This window comes from Zonotrichia leucophrys, chromosome 14, assembly GCF_028769735.1.
Source record: "Zonotrichia leucophrys gambelii isolate GWCS_2022_RI chromosome 14, RI_Zleu_2.0, whole genome shotgun sequence".
Taxonomy (NCBI): domain Eukaryota; kingdom Metazoa; phylum Chordata; class Aves; order Passeriformes; family Passerellidae; genus Zonotrichia; species Zonotrichia leucophrys.
Genome location: NC_088184.1, coordinates 7,080,734 through 7,103,107, shown reverse-complemented (window position 1 = coordinate 7,103,107; position 22,374 = coordinate 7,080,734). Strand labels below are relative to the sequence as shown.

Here is a 22,374-nt window from a genome sequence, read left to right as displayed (position 1 = left end):
CAAAGACCTTCTTATACAAAAATTATTGTGTGTTGCCATAATTACTTGTCAGCTTTTAATCATACCATTAACTGTTCAAAGGACAGGTCTGCTGTACTCAAACTCCCACTTTGTAATACTGTTTTGTTGCATTAAATCTCAGGGCATGTTCTGTCTAATCCATACTCAAAAATGACGTTGAAAACCTTAACTCTAATTCACTCCTTACTTAATGCTTGTTAATTTTCTTTAATACAGATCCGCCACAGATGAATAATGTCATGCCAACATCTCCCCTCCTTCCTCAGATGGCACATCAACATTCCTATCCCAGCCTGGGACAGATCACAAACCCGTACGAGCAGCAGCCCCCGGGCAAGGAGCTGAACAAGTACGCGTCTCTGAAGGCAGTCGGTGAGTGAGCGGCCGGCGCGGTTCTGCTCTAGCTCAGCTCGTGGCACTCGCTGCCTCCAAGCTGGAAACAAGCTCTGCCTCAGCTGGACTAGACCATGCTCCAGTGCAATGTGGGATATCATGTTACTTGGAAATGCAATGAAAATTAAGACAAGGACTGCAATTTAGGGATAAGAAAACGATGGTGATGGTATGATGTGAGCTCATACATGCACACAAAACCACCCCATGCCCCTGCAAGACATTTCCCAGCAGGTTTCACCTGTGATGTACGAAAAAGGTTCAGCCCAAGTTCTTCATGTCTCAAACCTGTGATGAATAGGGAGTTGGACTTGATGGTCCCTGTGGGTCCCTTCCAACCTGAGATATCCTATAATATGCCTATATATGCATTGTGATGTGTATTTCTCACAGCTTTCTACACAAATGAGAGAGAAAAACTTAGACACCTGCCCAAAAAGAGAAGGAACTCACACAGTTCTGAAGTAAGAGCTTCCACATTCACTGCAAGATGCACATTAGTAGATCACTGGAGGAATGTTCTGAGATCTTGTGATTTCAAACAATTAGTGCATGATAAAATTCCTAATAAGGATCCCAGAGTTGGCTTATTTCTGTGCCTGATTAATGTTATTTTAAAGAAATGAGAGAACACCCTCAAAGAAACAGTTGGGGGGATAGAAAAGGACAATAATGAGTAAAAACTTCAAAATAAATTTCATCTTGAATGTCTAAGTTTATAATAGTTTCCAGGGGTTGTAAATACTTGCTACACACCCTGTAATGACAGAAAGCCCCTTCCAGACAATAATACATTAGGAACTGGGGTGTCTTTTCCCAAGAGCCCTTGGTTACCTTTCACATATGGATGTTAACATCATTTCCCCATAAATTCAGAGCAATGCTACTCTCCCTATTTCCTGACAGAGATACCTATCTAGAAAAAGAGCAGAACAGCTCAGAGCTTTCTGATTTAAGAATCAAGTCTTCACCATGCCAGAAAAAATTTTCATCACAAACTTACATTCCTTTATCTGCACTTCAGGATACCAGACCTCTAACAAAATGTACATCAAAATCCCATCTCAAATAGCTCAGTTTTACTTTAGCTTGTTGGTTTTATATCTTACAAGTAGTGTTTTAAATCTGTTTATAAAAACAAGGGTTAATAGCTTTCTGCTGGGTTTTGAATACCAAGCAGCTTCACAATTCCTTCTTCAAAAGGTGCTACTGTGTAATGATGTGGTGATTATCACAGATTTATGCACTGATATGGAGCTTCTTTTTCAGATGTCAATTTAGGTCAAGCCAGTCATCAAAGCTGAAAGGTATTTAAGCATAACAAAATGAGAGATGAAACACTCTAAGAAACTTCTCTCATCTGCCCAAGAGCCAGTGAATGTACCTTTTAAAAAAATGATGAAATCAGAACTTATATATTTCTTGTGCGTCTGAGTACAAGTTTTTAAAGCAGCTAGATTATAACCATACAGTTAAATCAACCTTGAAAGATTGTGCACTTCAGCTCCAGAAGTTGTATAATGCCTCTTAGAATCCTAAACTAAATTAAACATAATTTCAGGGACATTTTCTTCCAGGGGGATTGCACCATCTTTCCATGCTTTTCCCATATTCTTTCCCTCCCTTCTACCTTTTTTGCTAAGTTTTAGATGCAGGTGAATTTTCACAAGTACAAAAGCGCTGCATTGTGATCCAGGCTTCTCAGCAGAAAACAAGACAGGTTTTGAAACTGCTGCACATTCACACCTTCTGTCTGAACTTATGGAACAAGAACTAAATACACTGGGTTTTCAACCATTTTCAGACTCTCAAGGCCCTGCTTCCTCCCAAGAGTACCTCCTGAGTACATCCCAAGGTCACACAGAGGCTTTTCCCTGATGCCAGCCAGGCCTAGGTCTGTGAGCACGCTGACATCCAGCTCTCCAGACTGCTGGGTTCGTGTTGGCTTTCAGAGAGCTCTGACAGGGAAAAGGAGCTGGCCAACATCAAGCCCACCAGTGCAAATCTAACCTGACATCATCTTTTGAGCAACCAGACATAGACTGAGCTCACTCTGACCTCGAGTCACAGGGCAAGGCATCTTTTGCCTGCCAACATTCAGACCTGTATTTATGGATCCCCAGAGCAGGTTAATGAGTGTGTGTAATCCATTCCCTTTTGCATTCATTGATAGTGGATTGAGGGTGCATTCATTTGCCTCAAGAGAAACTTAGTAAGGGTTGTGTTCTATATTTCTCCATGCATTTGAGGCAAACCGTATTTACCTAAGTGCCCCTTACTCTGCACAATCCCATTGTTTGGGTGTAGTCCCCTATGCTTAACCCTTTTTTTTAATAAGGGACTGGAGGAAGAAGCATTTCTAATGTTTTGTAGCAACTGTAGCTATAGCACATTAATATCCCTCATCAGAATGTGGCCATAAGTGGTAAGAAGTTTAGATAACTGAAAAAGTGAAGCTTTACCAGAGGCAGTATTAAATTAATTTCTACACAGCTGTTTTCTTCTGAACTACAGATGCCCTAAAAATTTGGCTTATTTTAGAATTGAGCTACTCATTCCTCAATGATTGTGTGCTGTGAAAATTCAGTTTATGGAAAAGTAACAAGTCACATTAATCTCTGTTTTGATCATGTTCAGGTTCTCCATTAACTTCAGTAAAGATTCAAGTGCTTGTGAAAACAAGAGACAAGAGAGCCCTTGCTATCAGTTTGCATTGTGGGTAAGAATGACCACACCTTGGTAGCGAGAGCAAGCCGATCCCAGGAACAATTTTAAAGCTACACCTCATACTCCAGGTGACAGAGCTTAGCAGAGTGTGGCTGGACATTGGACTGCTCATGTTCATGCAATGTGTGCATTGCAGTGTCTGATTCAGCACCACAGCAGAGGACAGAGTTGAAAGGGCTGCTGTGGATGTATTTTATTTAAAAAGCTAAGTATTTTTCCTTGAATAAGCTCAAAGTGCACAACCAAACACTTTTACACTCTCTGGAAGAGGATGTCTTCCTCATTTCTTGTTAGGAAATCCTTTATTTGCTGCAGCCTCCAGAATTCCTTAAGTACTGACCGTGGTTGTTGACCAAATTCACCTTTCCCCTTCCTGCCTGCTGGCATTTACATCCCTGAATGATGTGAGGACATTCTGTGCCTATTTTGTATTCTCAGATGAGTGCCTGGAGTACAGTAATGTACTGGTGAGTTGAGATGTGCTTACTGTTTTCCTCACTGCACTAGAATTTTATTTTCCTTCTACCTTGGCACACACAGCATCAGGGAATAACCAGCAGAGGCAGAGGACCACTTGGAAATGAGGCAGAGAACACCCATTTCCTGAACAAATAGATAAGAAATTTACCTCCTAGCATCTCCAGCCTACCTGGCTGACTGCTCTTACTGTTAGGTGCACTCTGTTAATCCATTATCTTTCCATTTTCAAGCCACAGAATCTCTTTTCAGCAGTGCCAAATTTTTCCCACCTCAGAATGTGAGAGACCAGCTGAGGGAAAAGGGTTAACCAGCTCCAAGACCAGTCCCAGCAGAAGTGGTCATTGAATTTTTTTCCTAAACACCCAGTGTCTGGAAATTTCAATTTTTTGGTCACCTGAGAAAACATGATCCTGGTTTTCTTCAGTGCTTTTGCAGTATTTGATTATTTATGTGAAAAGTGCAGAAAGAGGTTTTTCTGCATAAATTATTCTTATTTCTGGTTCATCAACCATGTTTTTACTCCATGCTTAAATGGTTATTGCTCACTTAAGCAATACTGACATGCCTGAAGCTACAAGTGGATGGAGATCTTGTAGCTGAACACCTTCATGAAATTCAAGTCCCAGGACATACAAAGGTAGCTCATCACAAATTTTTATGCACATCATTTGGACATTCATTTGGAAAGCATGAACAATCCAACTTCAAAATCCACTCAGCTAAGCTGCAAGAGTTGTAGTCCATCCTGTTGCATAAGAGTTTCCTAGAGCTCAAACAGGCCTCATTATCCTGAGTTATTTATCCAGTCACACTCTTCTGCAAGTCTGGCGCAGTAACAGTTAATTTTCTTTCCTGAATTTCAGGGAGTGCAAAGTTATTAAATATCTTCAGACCTTCTTGCAGAAATGAAAAAATACTCCAAACCCAACTTCTAAATCCCCAGAGGACTGGGAAAATGATCACTCAGCTGCTAGAGAGGTGCACAAACACGCAAGTAAAAACTGAGAATACAAATGTTTCTACATTTGATTTTCTGTTTCTTTCGTGAATTTTCTCCTTCCCTTCTCTCTCTCTCTCACAAAAACATTTGAGGAACTGACTGGACATTGTCAAAAAATAAAAATTAAATAAACATACAATGAACAAAATTCCTTCCCAAAACACAGACTGAGAAAGCCTTCCCTGATGCTGGGAGTTGTTAGTCTCCTGTGGGATTAAATCAGATCTAATTGATTTGATATAGTGAAGCTAGGAGGATATAATTGGCAGCAGACCCACCATCACATCTCTGAGTCTACAGCTCCCAGCATTTCTTGAAGCTGCACAGTTCTTTGATCCCAGAGGAAACATTAGACTGTGAGCTAGCTCTGCTTGCAGTTGCAAAACTGCAAAGTGAGACTCTGCAAATATGACACTCAAAGAATAAATATCTCCTGGTTAGGTCCCTGCAGAACAAGCGTGGCCACAGGTGTGCCAAGGCACCAGGCAACAACTCCCCAGAAAGGTGAAGCATAAGAGCAAACTGACCTGGTCCTGTGTCCTCTGCACACAGAGAGGGATCCAAAGGGAAGATCACCTGAAGCTTTGCTCTGGGCTCTTATCTTTGAGCCATCTTCTTGTCTGATGGGAAATTTGTTGCTGCTTTCTCCCAGGCTTCAAACCTTCAATTTCCATAGAAATGGCTGTAACTCTGTGCTGGTGCAAGATCTGTCTCTCACCATGAGACTCCCTGTAGTTCATTGTGCTCTGGCCTGGAAAGAAACACTGCAATTGGAAAAATGGAAACACAACATGCCTGCCGATGCATTCACAGGTTTGATACAGTCCAATTGTAGGAAAAGCAGAACTACAAATTTACTAGACCCAATATGTTTGCATTAATTTACTTTCCTATACCGACCACACTGTTACACTGAGAGGTAATATTCGTGTTTCTTTGGAAGGCTGAAAAAGGAATTGTGCTTTCTCTTCAAAGACAAAAATAATTTTCAGTTACCACTTCCATAAGCAGTTACACAAAGATGGATCAAAAACATCTGGGGCATAGGAGTATCTCACTGGATTTAACACCATGAAAAACAGGGAAGCAGAGATTAAAGCATCACTTGTAATACCCAGAGGGTGATTCAGATAATGATTTCATATATCCAGAGGTATGTGCTGTGTCATAAATAATGCTCCACTAGATCTGCCCAACTCAACACTGGAGCTACAGATCTGGCTCAAGAAAGTGGGACAAAAAGCTGGATATATTTTCATTATTATTATTATTTACTCAGCCCACTGTGGCTGGAGATTTTGAAGCTTTTGAGAGTTCATTTGTTAGGGAAGTCTTTCATATTTTAATCCTTGCTTCTACTTCAGGCACAAGAGAAAATCCTGGCAGCACTCAGGAGCAAGCCCTGCTTTACCAACCCCTGCCAGCACCTTCCCTCAGCCTCCCCAGTCCCCACCAGAGGAAGTGGAGCATCACTTCCTTCACTCACATCTTCTGATGAGACCCAGCAAATTTCACAGCCTGCCCAGTGCATGCAGATGAAATTACAAGACCTTTTCTTGCTTCCACTAAATAATTTAATTATTTTATCTGTTATTTACCCAATTGGCTTCTGATACCCACAGGCACACTGTCATAGTTAAATACAAAATGCTTGGAGAGTCTTGATCAAAATATTTTCTTGTTTTATCATCCAGAACACTCATTTCTCCTTCCAGTGAAGTACTCATATTTTAATTATAAATGTGGCGTTTGTGCAGAGCCTTAGTATCTTGAGCTAAATCATCTGCTTTGCTGACATTCTTTTTTGGCTTTTTAAAAAACAACATTTTACTGTAAAATCTACAGGAGGATATTCTTTCTGAGGATGGGGAATTGTGCTCTAAGCAATCAGACTTCCAAGCAGCCATTGCCCATTCCATCCTTTAGCAAACAGACAGATTTGTGAACTTTGGGGATTTGTTGGTCTTGGCAGAAGCAACATCATGGCAGGAAGGAAACTGCAAATGGTCCTTCTTTAACAGGAAGCAGTTTTAGCACCAAAACAGGATTCTCTCAGACACTGCCATCTATGTTGGCTCCTTTCTTGGACTTTAGCCATACACTGAACTCGGGAAAGAAAGGAAATCTGACCTTGAGGTGTATTGAGTTTAGGTTTAAACTTTTAGTTCTGTGGGCTGGACTCATACCTAGTGAATTTGGTTTTTCTGAACTTGGTCAGCTCCCTGGTTATGTAATGGCTGAAGAATATTCATAGTAATTTATTAAACCTTAACCTCTTTTTCATGCCAAAAGAGCAAATTTAAATCTGTGCATCCTAACTCTTGTTCTTGATGTTGATATTCTTTGCATCTATTCTGCCTACCACTGAGAAACAGCCTCTTTTTTTTTGTTATCAGCACATTAAAATAGTGAAAAGTAAATCACCAATTATTCACAGAAGTTCAACTTATAAGCACCACTCCACATTCCATCAGTTATGCACCATAGAGAACTCACACCCTTTCACTGAAAATTAGGTTGGCTCTCTGGAAACTAATTGATTTTAAAAATCCATATTATGTGATAATGAATCAAAATGAAACAAAAATTTCATTTTTATGGGACATAATGGGGAGATCTAAAATAAGAGTACCAGAAACCCAGCTAACTGCTAGAGAATGGGGTTTTGCTGTCTTTTGCTTGTCTTTTGGCCTTGAAGGTAGAGCCTTCAGATAAAATGAGCTTACAGTAACCAGGTTTATTTCCATCCATTGAGATCAGTGGTGACCTCAGGAAGAAAAGAAGTTAATCTAAATCAAACATGGGTTATTCCAGCCTATTTCTATGAAATGCTCATGAATTTTGCACGAAATTTTTTATACATTAAGTGATGTGAAGACATGAGTGAAATTTTATGCTCAGGCAATAAAAGTGAGCCAATAAAAACTAGGCTCAGCTCATGAGATGACAAAGCCTAACAATGCTGAGCATTTTCACTTGCAGCCCTTCCTAAACATGCCTCTCTGTAACTGTTTTATTTTGCAATATAAACATACTTTTCATCCCGCAATGCAATTTTTGTCATCAATTATTTAAGCATAGAGATTGATCCTAAAGATATGAAAACAACTGTGAATACCTGCAGATAAACAGCAACACTGTGGGATCCCAACTCAAATCTAGATTGCAGCTAAGTGTGGCTTTTAACAGTTCCCACCATGGAGCCCACACATGGAGCACCACTTGCTTTTAGCACACTCCACCCATTTTCCCCTCTGGACTATTAGCTTTGTAGGCAATCTATGACAATATTTTTGCAGGAAGAGTTTCATACCTGTGTTCAATGTGTGATATCATGTTTTAAGATTTTTCAGCTTTGTACGTGGGTATATGTACAAATGTGCAATGTTCTTCGGGATTACCCATGAACACAAAAGATAGTGAGACAACTGATAGGAATGAATCCCTTATTAACAATATCATATAAATAGCAGCAATTATCGCTCTGCTATTTTGGTTCTGCAAAGGGGGCTCTAAAGACAGTAAATGTGTTTTTAAGAAATTGCACACATAAAAGTCACAGAGACCATTGCTTCATTCCTACACATTCACACTATAATAACAAAGAGCTTGAGGCATGGAGAGAGGAAGAGCAGTAATATGATTTGCAATGCACAGTTAATTTCTGCAAGAGTCTTTCTCTAACAGCTTATTTTGAAGAAGAATAAGGGGAAAAGAGAAGTTGAAAAAGAAATCTGATATGTAGTAGTAACGATACTACAGCACAAAAAAACCACCACAGAGATACCACTTGTTTCCATTCTAAGGGAAATCTGAAGTACAACAGGCAGTTTTTGCGGGGGGAAGGTTTGCCAAGCTTTCCAGGCTATGGAAGGTGCTGCTGTGGGGAGCAGCCAGGGCCCTGCCACAGGGGAGGAGGCAGAGCTGCAGCTCAGCCCTGAGGAGCTGCTGCTGCTTTGGCCCAGCCATTGGTATGATTGCAGTTCCTGGGGAGCAGGGGAGAGAGGAGCTGTGCACTCCTCTGTGGCTGCAGCCTGGTGTGTCCCTGTGAGCTCTCCATGGCAGGGAGCTGCATTCCCAGCCTGGCCTGGGCTGGCTCTCAGTCACTGACACTGCTGCCTTACATCAGGGCTCTGCCTTGGACTTGGCCCAAGCTGCAGGAAAACCTGAAGAAACTCATTTTCTTCTGACAGGGCAAGTCTGGGAATTGCAAGGGAACACAAGTTCCTTTCACTTTCACACATATCTCTGGTTTGGAAACCTCTGGCAACCATGCTCAAGAGTTTAATAACACAAATGCTATAGAGTCTAAAAAGAGGGAGACAGGAAAAGAAGAAAAATCCAGAACTCAATGTGCATAAGTATAGCTATGAAATTACTTCATTCTTTTTTTTTTTCCCCTCCTGAGAAAAGAGTAGAAAAAGATAACTTTCTAATAGAAACTACTTATGCTACTTATGCCAGAACTATTTTGGAAAAAAAAATCAACTTCAACACAGAAAAATTACAAAAAATCCTTTTAAATTAAAGCAGTTAAGAAACAGATAAAATAAAAATAAATTAGGCAAAAAATAGCTATTACATCACTGGGACTTATTTTTTTCATTTAACCAGTACAATTTAAAAACCCTGTAGGCCTTTCTTCATGTTGAGAAATAATAGTATGATGGCAGTTGAAAGGCATAAAAATGCAAGTCTATTTCAGCACTAAAACCATATCTTAATTACATGTTCAGACTCTGAATTGGGTTCTCTGTGCTCTCATGCAGCTTCCTATGTCATCACATCTGGTATTTGCAGCTCATCTGTAGCTGATTCAGACATATGTGCAAGAGTTATAAGCAGCAGTATATGAAAAGAGACAAAAATATCAATCAAAAGTATTAAAATTGAAAACAAAACCGAGCACACAGGAGAACGCCAACAGCGACGTGTGAAAAGAAAATTCAATTATGTTCATGCTAAGAGCAGTTGTTACAAATAAACGTGGTCAGGAATAGCAGAGCTTTTTCAGTCAACGTTAGAGAAGGTAAATTGACACCTGAAGAGAAAGCAAGCAGGCTCTCTGGGATGCTGAACCCCCTGCAGAACAGGGTGAACTCTGTTCTGCTGTGCCCCCTCTGTGTGCAGCGCAAATGCCCCTGCCATCCTCACACAAACGGAAAGTCCTCACCAACCAAAAAGGTTACAAACAATTACTGTTGGTGTATGGAAGCATTGCACAAGTTCTGGCACAATCAGATTTATCCTGAGAAGCATTAAAAACCACCCAGTGAAAAAGCAAGCAAGATTACTGGAAGAAGAAGTGGAAGAAGCCTTTTAAGCAAATCTCCTAAGTGTTAACCTCTTTGGCTTTGGACAGCATTTTTAGAAAGCAAGCCAAACCCTCCTTTCCTAAATCAGTTTATGCTGCAGTCATGCTTTATTCAGAAGTTAAGCATGACAGCATGACTCCTTAGATAGTTTCTATTCCAAAAGGCAAGTTTTCATACCATATATAAGGTTTCCAGTAAAAAACCTGATAAATATGTTTAAATGAGATAAAATGAAATAAATATTTCACAGTAGAACTTTTCATATTTATTTGCCATTGTAGATGCCATGAAAGCCACAAGCTTAGAGGGCTTTAGGAAAAAAAAATAATGAAAAAACAGATTTACAGTTACAGGAACGCCACTGGCTGCATTTTCAAAGAAAAGTCAGAGATTTTAATACATAATTCTCTTAGACTTTTACAATTTCATCCCTTTGGATCAAGAATAGAATTGGTGCTCTTACTTCCTCTAAAATTTATCATTCATTGTACAATACTGAACCAGCAGTTTAGCATGTTGGTGCTTGAATTTAAAATGTTAAATCACTTGAGGTTACAACCAAGCAGTGTGATCTTTGTCTATCTGCATGCAACAGATTTCATGTTTGCTAAAAACATTTACAATTCTAATGTTATTTTAACATGAGTCAGCCACCATTTGTTTCCAGGTTAACAGAGCCTATATCCTGATTAGTCAGGAAAAGTCCTGTTTTTCTTCTACTGGTTGGATTTGAGTATCTGCATGCCAGTGGTCCCTAGATTAGGCAGAATGTGTGTGTATCTGGAGTATTTTGATCAAAACCAAATCACAATATCACTGCAGCACTTTGCAAAATTGAATCATAAATATTGCAATTTAATACTATGCAAATCAATGCAGGCAAGTATACAAAGCCCAGCTGGAAAATCTGTTTTACATGTCCAAGGAGAAACCTGCCTAAACTCCCCCAGTAAATAAACATTTGGAAAAAGAGAAAAGCAGACTTTGCAGTGCTGTGCTTTTTGGCACGTTGTCAGAAGAGGGGCACTCTGCTCCCAGCCATGGGGCTGCTCCTGTGTTGCAGGGAATGGCAGCCCTGCTCCTGGTGAAACACATCCTGCCTGATGCCTGAGGAGCCCATCAAACTCTCACTGATGCCAGGCAGGCAGCAGACTTTGCTGTGGGGTTAAAGAGCAGTGCTGAGACTGGAGCCTTCACTTACCCAGTCTAATTACATTCCTGTCCTAAACCATTCCTAATGTGTCTCAAAACACAGAAATATTCTGGCCTCCTCAGCCTTTCATAAACTGTCACAAAGATAATCAAAAGAAGAGAAGAAATGTTTGGGCCTACATATTTATCTTTTTTCATGTCTCATATCTTGAAATAATGTTATTTCACTGGGAAAACAAAATGTAGTCTTGTGTCTGGAGGTGGACAAGCTCTTTTCAAACAATGTCTGAGAAGAAAAGGTTGATATGGTTTTTTTTTTCATGCTTGGTCTCTCTCCAGATCACTGTAAGAAATCAGTAAATAGATGAAGTGGTAAAGGGGGCCAGGAGAGGAATAACACTGAGCCACAAAAAGAAGTTCTACAAAACTTATGAGGGGTTCTATGCACTATGTGGTTTTTTTTTACCTCTGTCAGTAGTAGGAAATAAAAACTATGGGAAAGAATCTAAAGATATAAAACAGTCTTCATTTTCAGAATGTCTTGAATAAAGGCAAAATGGTATTAGAAGAAAACCAAATATTTAGGACAGAAATCAATGCAGGCCACAGGCTGAATTCTGAGTTTTCAAAACTCAATACAAGAATGAGAAGGATGGCTGCAAAAATGATTTTCAATGGCATTTGTCCATTCTTGAAATTTAGTATGGTTTAAAATTGCCCCAGCTTGTATAGAGCCACCCCAGTGCCTGAGCTGAGAACAGTGACCAGCCATGAAACGGCCACACTCCCTCCTCTTGGCCACAGACAGATCTCTCACACCATCCTGCCATTCCCCATTCTACCAACAGAATCCTGTCTTGCTGAGATTTCCCCATGCATTCTGTTTCCCAATCCCCTTCATATCATGCAGAGCAAATGCTTCTATGGTCCGTGATAGTTGGTGAGCCCCTTAATTCAAAACACAGCTGATAGTTATTTGTTTTACTGCATGGAATACATTTTCCTGTGAATTTATTGGATCCAATCCATACCTAGGAGCAGCTAATACAACCTCTGTCTGAGTTTTTTCCCTCACCCAAGAATAAACTTGTGCTAACGTACAAATGATACTTTGATTTTCAGATGAAATCCTGCAAGAACTCTCACACAGAGCTGGTTTATGTCCTGGAAGCCTTTGAACATATTGTCTTAGATGCTAGCTTGGAAAGGCAAATGAATAAGCAATCACACACTCAGAGAGGATCAACAGCACCACCAGAGGCAGCAGCCCAGTATTTCCCTGGGCAAAATTCTCATGCTGCCTCTGAGTCAGGATTCATTACCCTTCTGTCCTTCCTTGAGTTTTCACTTTCATTACTTAGAGAAAGAGAAGTTTCCCACAGCTTCAGGTAATGACACCAGGCAAACCCATGGCTGTGGAAGCAAAGCCTTGTTACAAACTGCTGTACATAACAGAGAGACAGCCTCACAAGCCTCCCACAAACAGGCACTGACTTCATTTCAGCTGTACCATGGTGTGTCACTGATGCAATTCCATTGCTCTCCTGTCCTCAGCACTTTCCACTGCCTTGCTTTCTTCATCTCTAGCCCTTCATTTGAAATAGAGTCTTTTTGGCTAGAATAAAGCTCTGCATTTCACAAACTAGTCCTTAAAATATGTTCAGAAAACAAACAATTCTGCAAACATCTAGTGAGAAACAGTGTTCCTACATAATTTGATATCTTTGACTGTGACTGTAAGGTCACACGGAAGTTTTGATTTGGGTTTTTTTTAGTGTCCTTAGAGATTTTATAAGGGCTCACTCCTTTGTGGATTCTCTTCTCTCAATTCAGAGGCTTCTTTCCACTCCTAGGTGCCCATTTTCACAAAACCTGTAGGACAGCACTGTCTTTCAGGATTCTGCCTTCTCCCACAGCTGTAAGTGGTGTGAGTACTCAGAGCCATGGACCCACAGAGATAAGAGCATTGTCAGTAAGGAAATGAGTTAAACTCCTGTGTAACATTTTACAAGAAAAAGAAAGCATTCACAATGATAAGGCATGGCCAGAGGTCTCTGTGCCACACATGCTTACACAGTGATGTTGATGACTACTTAAGCTGGGGAACTGAACATTACACAGTTTCAGAGCTACCTCTCAAATACAGCTTATATTCAAATAAGCTCACTGAGAAATTCTGGCCCTTTGGCAGCCACAAGGATTTTTGCCACTGATATTCAAGAAAACACATTTTCATCCATGGTATTTACTTGGGAAGGGACTCACTGGTTTCCATGCTTTTGTTACATAACTATGGATTATGAAGAAAGATGTGAAACTTCCACGTCATAGCAGGCTCACACTTAAGGTTGGAAAAAAATTCATCATTTTTTTCCAGATGAACAGTAAAACAGTAACTAAACCTTAAAGAAGTAAAAGCCTTACAGAAATATTGAAACTGAGAACATTTTTGTAATTAGCTACCAAGAAGAAGGAACTCAATAACACTCGGAATTAAAGCCCTTCTATTATTATTTTGCAATGTTGCAATTATAATTTTTTTACTCCTTTTTCAAACAAAACAGTGATATTTTAAATCATATTTTTTACCAATCAAGATACAGAAGCAATGGAAAAGGCACTTCTATAGCACCTTTCATCCAAAAATCTCAGAATACTCTACAAATAGCAATTCAACTTCCTAACACAAGTTCCTCCTCCAATGTGCTAACAGCTCATTTTACAGCAGGTGAAACCGAGGCAGAGGGAAGTTGAGTCATGTACCTAAGGTCACATAACAAGTCCATCCTCTAACTCCAAAATATCTCTTCGGATGTTTAAAGTCCGCAAAATATTTATAGGGTCTGCTTAAGAAGAAAAACAAACTCCCTCAGATTCACAGATGATTTTTAAAGTAGTTGGCTTCACGATACTATTAATACACTTTTCTTGGTAAAACATTTGTTACAAAACTGTGCTCAATATTACTGTTCTGAATCTTTTCTGCTTTGAAAATGAAAAGAAAGAAACCTTGTTTCTAGACTGTAGTAGAGTCAGGTCACTCACACAGAGCACAGCCCACTGCTGTTATGAAACCTGCACGAAAGAACGACGGTGCTAAGAGTTGCCAAAAGCTCTCTTGAACAACTGAACAATTCAGGTTTATCACTGCTGATTTTGGTCCTATTTGCTACAATGCTATCTCCTCCCCCCATTTTTGGTACCAGTGCCTGTGTGGCCACCTGCCCGTGCAAGCAGAAACAAACCAGGATTGAGGGAGGTTGAAATATTCGGCGCAGGGCTGCCTTCCACTGCCAGCACAGGGAAGCGTCCGCAGGCAAAGCCTGCAAAGTGTTACTTGATCAGGACACAAACAGCAGCTCTCCCACACAAAACACAAAATCAGCCACTTGGCAGCTGTTTGCCAGCTTTCTGCTTGAATTTGCTGATGAGGATTTACAGTTCACATCCTGGTTTGTTTCCTTCAAGCCCAGTTTCCAGAGAACAGTTGAGAACTCCCTAGAAAGGGACAATGGACTACATCAGTTAAAGCAACTTTAATGGAACCAAATTTACAGAATTGTTTCACCTTCTCTGTGGTTTTCCATAAGAAACAAAGAGTTGAAAATCTGGCATTATAACACGGCATTAACAAGGTCAGAACCAACTTCAGACATGTCAGAGGCACAGTCCTTGTGAGGCTGATTTCTTCCTCCCTGTTTCAACAGCGAAGGGCTCCTTTATATACAACAGAAATACAATTTACTCTTCTGTAGGACATCATCCTCAATGTGATTGGAGATCTGAGTGGCATATCTAATGTCTGATAAAATTCAGAGACCCAAGACCATTGCAGTGGGAAAAGGGGTGAGTGAAAAAGTTAACAGAAGCTGAGGACGTGGTGTGAGTTTGTTGTGGCCTCAAAAGGGAAAATGGCAGGAAAAGCCAGGCAATAAAAAAATCTGCATTTTTTGGTCATTATTTACATAGCTGCATCACCACTGCTATTTCTAGAAAGAGAAGTCATTATTTACCTTGCAGCTGATTAAAGATCTTGGCTACAGAAGACAAATTGCTGCAACATAACTAATATAAAATTAAAACTACAAATTTATACATTTACTCTCTTCCTATGTTAGATTAGCTAAATTTTTAATTTTTGTATGCAAATTAAACTAATTTAAATGTGAAACAGGCATACAAATGTATCTCTATTAAAAGCTGGACATAATTAACTGTGCTGAATTTAAATTATAGAAGCTAGTGTGACTTTTCATAAATAGCCAAGGTCTAAGTCATATGACATCACTCCCCTAACAGCTGGCCTGCAGTGCCTTTGATGTAAAAATTTATATAAATGAAGACTTGTGTGAATATTCACAGTGCCTTTTCTGCAACCATTTTTTTCAATTATTGATAACAGATTAATGAGATAATAGTAATGCAAATGCATTTCCAGCCTGTTTTTATTCATAATGGTTCTGTGACATTCAGAGAATATTAACAAATTGAAAGGACAAGCCACATGTAGAACTGGAAACAGCTCTTTCAGGGAGAAATAGGTACAACTTCTTGATTATTCAGATTACAGCTCTCTAAATGAAACAACTCACTCCAAAATCAAAGCAGAACTTCACAGACTCTCTTTGTAACACATGACAGGTCTATCAGCAATTGCAACTGCACGCCCTGGGCTGAAGTGAGAGCAGGCCATTATCTACATTCTGTGATTTGTTTCCAGCAGAAGACACCTGTATGCTATAGAAAAGCATTCACTCAATGCCTGAAAATGGAACCAGATGGAGTTGGTTAAAACACACAAAGCCCAATTTGACAGCACAGAAAGGAGCAATTTCAGCCCACTGGAGATGAAACACCTCTTTAATGACACAATTAAGGATTTAAGAGCAGAGTCCAGTTGCACAGTCATTTATACAAAAAATGTCATGAGATAATAAATAGCAGCTGCCTTTGGTAATATTCCTCCCTGTTGAGGGGCCAGGACAAGGGGGATGCACAACTGAAGCCTGATCTTGAAGATTAATATGATGCTCCTGGGAATTTCCCCGCCTTGCATAAAGATCCAGTTCAGAACTAGAGACAGGGAGAAAAAAGTGCAACAAAAGCCTCCTAGGAATACTTGGGTGAGAGAAAAAGAAGGAAGCTACATAAAAAACAGTGCAGGGAATTAAAAACCTCATGAAGGCAAAAGGAGCTGAGCTGTAGAGACAGCTACATGCACCAGACTTCTGCAGAGAAGCCTTACATGGCATGGCTTCAAGGAAAACGGATGGATCCAGCTAGGGCACAGTAGAAGTCAAATCCAGGCTGACACAAAATATATTCCAAGCACACCACTGCTGATTAACACAGTGCCAGTTGATCTATGTATTTGGCACTATCTTAAATTAACATCTAAATTTTTGAAGGGGGAAAATAAACACTCTTTACAAAAAAGGAAAGATCTTAAAAAATGAAATTCAGTTAAGCTTTCCTTAAACCTCAGTCTCAAAATTGAAATGAGTTGCTGGATTGCTGCAGAATGCCTTTAGCTTCCTAAGCATGGTTCATACTTTCAAGCAAGGCCAAATAAATGCCAGCAATAACAAACTTGAGCAAAAGCGTGCATTGGAAGACATTTGCCTAGGAAATCACAGAGGGCAAAATCCTGATTTGAGAACTGCAATGCAGTATTTGTTGGCAGGGCTGTTGCTGTATTTCTTAGTGGCACTGACCCCAGAAAATTATGTCAGAACCTGGAATTTAGGATTTTCATGGTCTGCAAAATCACAGGGTAAATACCCAACCTTCAACAACCCAAAGTATTTTCAGCCCCATAAAGCATTAGTGACCTTCCAACCATTTAGGAGCACAGATCCCATTCTTATATTGCCCTGAGGCATTATTGAACAGAAATGGGTCCAACTAATCACACACCATGAGACCTTACAGCTGGCTGGGTTAAACACCCACGAGTCACTTTGCATTTAAAGGGACGTGCTCTCTCACAGCAATGCGACCCCAGATGCCGCAGTATTCCCAGGAAAGCCTGTGTACTTCTGCAGGCTTCCCGAATTTCCTGTGCTATGTGACATGAACAGTGATGAGATTCATAGGACTCCTCGCCATAATGTAAACATCAGCACAACCTGAGTGATTTGGGGCAGGGACAGTCCGTTTGTCAAGGGCAACAGGGTTTTGTCTGCATGTATGAAAGCCTGGCACAATGGCATCCAAAACTCCAGAGCAAAAATAAGGGCTGGAGGTGGTGTGGATTTCTCTTACTGATGTACCTGTAAATGTTCTGGTCTGCAGATAGAGCTGTGTAAGACCTACCGCAAATCATTTTTCCTGTGTCCAACTGATTCTTTTTGTCCCTCCCCTTTTGACCCCGCATAGCTGACAAAGTCAACGACGACTTCTACACCAAGCGCCGGCACCTGGCCGAGCTGGCGGCCAAGGGGAGCCTGCCGCTGCACCCGGTGCGCCTGGACGACGAGCGGGCCTACACCATCGACAGCGGGCTCACCAGGCAGAACGGCAAATCCAGGATGGGCAAGATTCACACACACCCCCTGGGCTACAACTCCCACTACAAGACCTGGGACCCCAACGACCCCTCCCTGAGGCGGCAAGCGTTCCCAAACAAGGGCAAGCACGGCATGGGAGACCCGACGCTAAGCGACCCGCTGACCACCCGCAGCCAGCACTACCTGGGCCCACAGCCATACTTCATAACCAACAGCAAGACAGAAGTAACTGTTTGAGTTTGTTTTCTTTCTCTTTTTTTTTTTTTCTAATGAAATCCTTTAAAAACCACACGCAAATGTATACACAACACAAACACTCAACCAAAAGGCAAAAAAAAAAAAAAAACAAAAATGAAATTAAACAACAAAAAAAAGAGGAAACAGAAGGAAGGAACTTCCACCTGGACACTTTCGGTATCCAGCCAGCTGTAGGCCGAAGAGTGGGTTAATACCATTCAGCAATACACACTGAAGGTTGAATTACAAACTCCATTTGTATTTCACAATGGAACACAAACCCTTGTGACTAAATTTTTTTACTTGAAACTAAAATCCATGATGAGAAGTAGCACAATCTAGAGAAACTTTATGTCTGCTTAAACATTTACACTATGTTCCTGCCTTGAGACAGAGGAAGAGAGAGAGAGACCAATATACTGTAATATATTATTTCAGAGAGGAATTTTGTATAAAACCTATTAATCACTAGACCTCTGAAAAACCAAGAGCAACCATCTTGGTACGATCCCTAACATCTACTATTGTACTTTCACATTATCCTATAGAGAACGCAAAAAATATATATAAATTAAGGGACAAAGACACTTTCACAAGGATATAAAGACTGTTATGATTAAGAGCATATGGGACCTTTCTGGCTGGTAGAGAATTCAGCAGGATGATAACAGCAGAAGATTTCATTTCAGTTTACTTCGTTTGATTTGAAATTTTTGGGAACCTCAAAAATAAGAAGAGACACTTCACATGACACAGCTGCTGGGGGAAAAAGGGCATCAGAATATTCCCTCTCAGTCCTCCTGTTTTCAGGCAGATGGTAACTATTCTCACTTTGCAGACTGTCAGGATTTTTTCTTCACCTAAATGTTTTGCCTATCTTCAACTGCTTCAGACTGAAATTAAGCGTGGGTGGTGCCTTTACTGTATTACTATTGTTCAATGACAGTCTTGTTCTTCAAAGTGACCCCTCTGTTCCTTTAAGCTATTTCCTCATGTTTTGCTAAGGATGACAAGGGTTCTGCCCTGCTCAGCCTCCTCTGTTTGTTCTGAAAGGAAACTGGACTACATCTCCATGCAGTGGTTGCACAGTCAGGACTATTTAGTTAGCCCCTTCATTTTCCCAAATTCAACTTTTCCCCTCTAGTCTCTCATTTTGTATTTGCTTTTAGCCATGGCAGTTCTCTGTAGTTCAAGTAAATGTTATCTGGTATATTGTCTCTATCGTTTGGCTTTCTCTAGTGGTGTTCCCTCTTGGTGGGCTGTGTGGTGGAAGAGGCTGGTCCAGCCTCAAACATCAGAGATCTGGGGTTAAACTAAACAAACAATTGGACTCATGGTCTTGACTGTGGTTCTGATGAGCAGGATGCCTGGTTTGTGTGAGTAAAACCACTTGAACTGGGCACTGGTAGCAAACTCACAGTCCTGGGCCTGTAAAGGCTTCAGCACATCCACAAAGAGACAGAGTTGGGATGGGGTGGCAGGCGATGCATTCAGTTTTTCAGTGATTCCTGTCCTTCCCCTAACACAAGTCACTTGGCTAAATCCCAACTAGCTGTCCTACTACAGTTGCATTCTCACCAGCTGTCAATTCTTCAGGAGATTAGGTCTGGAAGAGTATTCAGGGAGGAGTGAGAACTGTTATGTTGTAAGAAGAATTGGAAGTGGCATTTCTTACTGTACTCAACTGACAATGCTTCTGCTTAGTCAAGGATGCAAGGGCTAAGATTTTGAAATCTGGTTAAATGGAGATACCATTTTTTTTAGCTATATCAAGATTGATTTGCATCCTGAGAGCACCGGTATCTCTCCATAAGCGTGCTGCTAAATTTTATGATCATATGTTTTAAGACTATCAGAAGTAGACAAAGCCCACAAGACAAATACTTTGCACACAACCCAGACTCTCCACTATCTTACTTTTATTCCTTTAATCTTTATTGCCTTCACAACTGGCTGACTTAATTTGACCCTTTATGGAATGTTGCTGTTAATCCATATGCTTTAGATACACATTACAGCTGCACTCTTAATTCACACAGGTTTCGTGTAACTTGAGCATATTTTATGTGGAAATATTTTAGTAACTGTATGTTCTGTAAGTAAACCCGTGTTAATACTTGTTAACTACAGAGTTTATGATACCAATAATACTTCCTACAATAAAATGTTTGTTTGTTTTTTAAGAATGTTTATTTGTAAACATATGTATTCACTATATTACTATGAATTTCTTACCTGGCAATAAAACTGATTCTAAGTGAATCCAACTTGCTGGCTCATTCCTAAACTTGTATCACTGGGCCAATTTTTGAGTCTAAACTGAGCTTTTGGAGCATCTCACTGCAGCCAGTGGGGCTCATATCAGCACAAAGGATGTTTTGCCGCTGCCAATGTGAATGAGGGGTTCTTTGGAAATCAACTGCATGTAATCTGCATTATGGAGAAGCTGGGGGATGTCTGAAGCTCCTTCCAGGCCAAACCATTTTGTGACTCTATGACTGCCTGCTATATGCAATACAAGATACACAGGGATTGCCAGCCTAGCAAACCTTCCTGTGTCCCGTAAGCCTCCAGGCACCACGCACACCTTGTGCCACTTGATCAGTTAATTAACGTTTTGAGGAAAAACAACAACAAGGTAAGCATGCCCAAGGGCAGAGGCTGATCCTCATGAATGCATGGGAGTTTTGCAATAAGCTTCAGACACATCCAAGCACTGCAACTACTCAGCCAGAGCAAATGAAGCACTGATGTATACTGCTTCAAAAATTTTATATATTAATTAGAGAAGATCCTGTACACAACATCTGTGTACCAAGCCTGCTGGAACAGAAAGTCCTTACAGTCTTTTAGTAGTGCTAATGGCTCATAAAGTTGACAACCTTGGTAGAGAGTTTGGGTAGGTTCTTCTCCTTTCTTTGCTAAAATGATAGCGAATAAATTTCAGAAGAAGAAACAGGGAGTCGGGAAACCCAGCTTCAGAATCCACTGAATGCACGACCTGGTGCAAATTCTTTAGACAATTTATGAGTCTTTGGAAGCATGGCACATTATCAGAGGGAAAACATCAATACAAAAGTCTCCAGAATTAGCCTTCTTATACAGCAGAAAAATCTCATTTTCAATATACACCATTATGGGTGCCAGGAAATAGTTCATAAAAGCCCCATTTTTTTGTTACAGGAGCATTTCCCTGCCTCAAGTACAACTACAGAAACAGCCCCTTTCTGCCAGAGGGCTTAGGAGAGACATACAGAGTTTGGTCAGTGCCAGAAAAAAGAATTTTTTCCGGTGGCCTTGGAACCCACCGGAAAGCCTGGGGAGCCCAGGGGAACACAAGCCTAACCTGCAGCAGACACAACTTCTGTTACAGCTCCATCTATGCACGTGTTGTTTCCAGCAGCAAATTCCTGACTGGCATCACAGATGGCAAAAGGGCCAACTGCTTTGCTAGTAGAAGCGCCTCAGCATAGCTTTTGCTCTTTCAGGTATATGAAAACTTCCAATGAAAACCCACTGGAATGTGATTTTGTGTTTTCACATTTTTTTTTTTTCTCTTCTGACAGCCTGACCCTTTTGACACCACTAGCAAGAATGGCACTGGGCTCCCACCCCCATTTCTTCCTTAATGGTTCTTTGATTCTAACACAGATGCAGTGACTGCAAACAGCCCTGCCAAGAGAGGATGGTGCTCCTGCACAGAGCTGTGGAGTCTAAAAGCCAAATGCTTCTGGTTTAGAGCCCTTTACCCTGGAACCATATGTTCTCATGACTAAATCTTCAGAGCATGGTCCTTAGCTTACACAGACTGAAGATGACATGGCTTATATAAATAGAGGATCAGGTCTCATGAGACTTCACACTACAAGGTGTCTCCACGACTCACAACTTTAGATTTTAATAGATCTGGGAAAAGACTCATGCTTTGGTCTGTTCTTATAGAATGGTTATTGAATTTTGGGTACTAAATAAATAATCCTAGTCCACAAATCCCTTTTGCACACAATCTTGAGAACTTTATTTAATCCTGGTCTCTATACTTGAATACATGGAGGACTTCCAATGATAAATATAGTCTTCACTGTAATTATATCATCTTTCTAATTGACATAGATAATTTTATTTTGCTAAACAAAAATTATAAATAGGCAATATTATTGTATTAAACTATATAATCTCATATATCATCTGCTGCTAAAAATGTGATCATAGGAGGAGCACCACATTACCAAAAAGTGAACATTGTTGTTTTTATCAGTGGGAAAGTCATACAGCTCTATTTTGAAAAGCGTGCGTAAAACAATCTTAGAATTCATGCGTCATGCTTTAGACATTTCCAGGCTCAAATTTTGCTCAGCCTGCAAGCTGGGTGAATCCTCATACCTGCCAACCAGGCCCTTCCTCCCCGTCCAGGGACTAATGAAAGCCAGGACCAAATTAGGGTACTGGTTAAACCCCATATCTGCACAAAAGCTGCTGTCAATGCAATGAGGGATGCAGCAAGCATTTCTGCAGAAGATGCACCATGAAGAAACTGACA

The 22,374-nt window shown here is 40.5% G+C and overlaps 1 protein-coding gene and 1 long non-coding RNA gene across 5 annotated transcripts in view; one reads left to right on the top strand and one right to left on the bottom strand.

The window, feature by feature from the left end:
- SHISA9 (shisa family member 9) overlaps positions 1–20,096 on the top strand; it is a 176,916-nt gene extending 156,820 nt beyond the window's left edge. For all 3 annotated transcript variants that reach the window (XM_064725518.1, XM_064725517.1, XM_064725516.1), the window contains 2 exons: positions 238–393; positions 17,467–20,096. In XM_064725518.1, coding sequence (XP_064581588.1) covers positions 238–393; positions 17,467–17,834 — 524 coding nt within the window. In that variant the 3' untranslated portion in view covers positions 17,835–20,096. The remainder of the gene's footprint in view (positions 1–237; positions 394–17,466) is intronic.
- LOC135453953 (uncharacterized) overlaps positions 1–22,374 on the bottom strand; it is a 91,264-nt gene that overhangs the window by 19,354 nt on the left and 49,536 nt on the right. For both annotated transcript variants that reach the window (XR_010441998.1, XR_010441999.1), the window contains exon 2: positions 5,149–5,372. This is a non-coding gene — a long non-coding RNA (uncharacterized LOC135453953). The remainder of the gene's footprint in view (positions 1–5,148; positions 5,373–22,374) is intronic.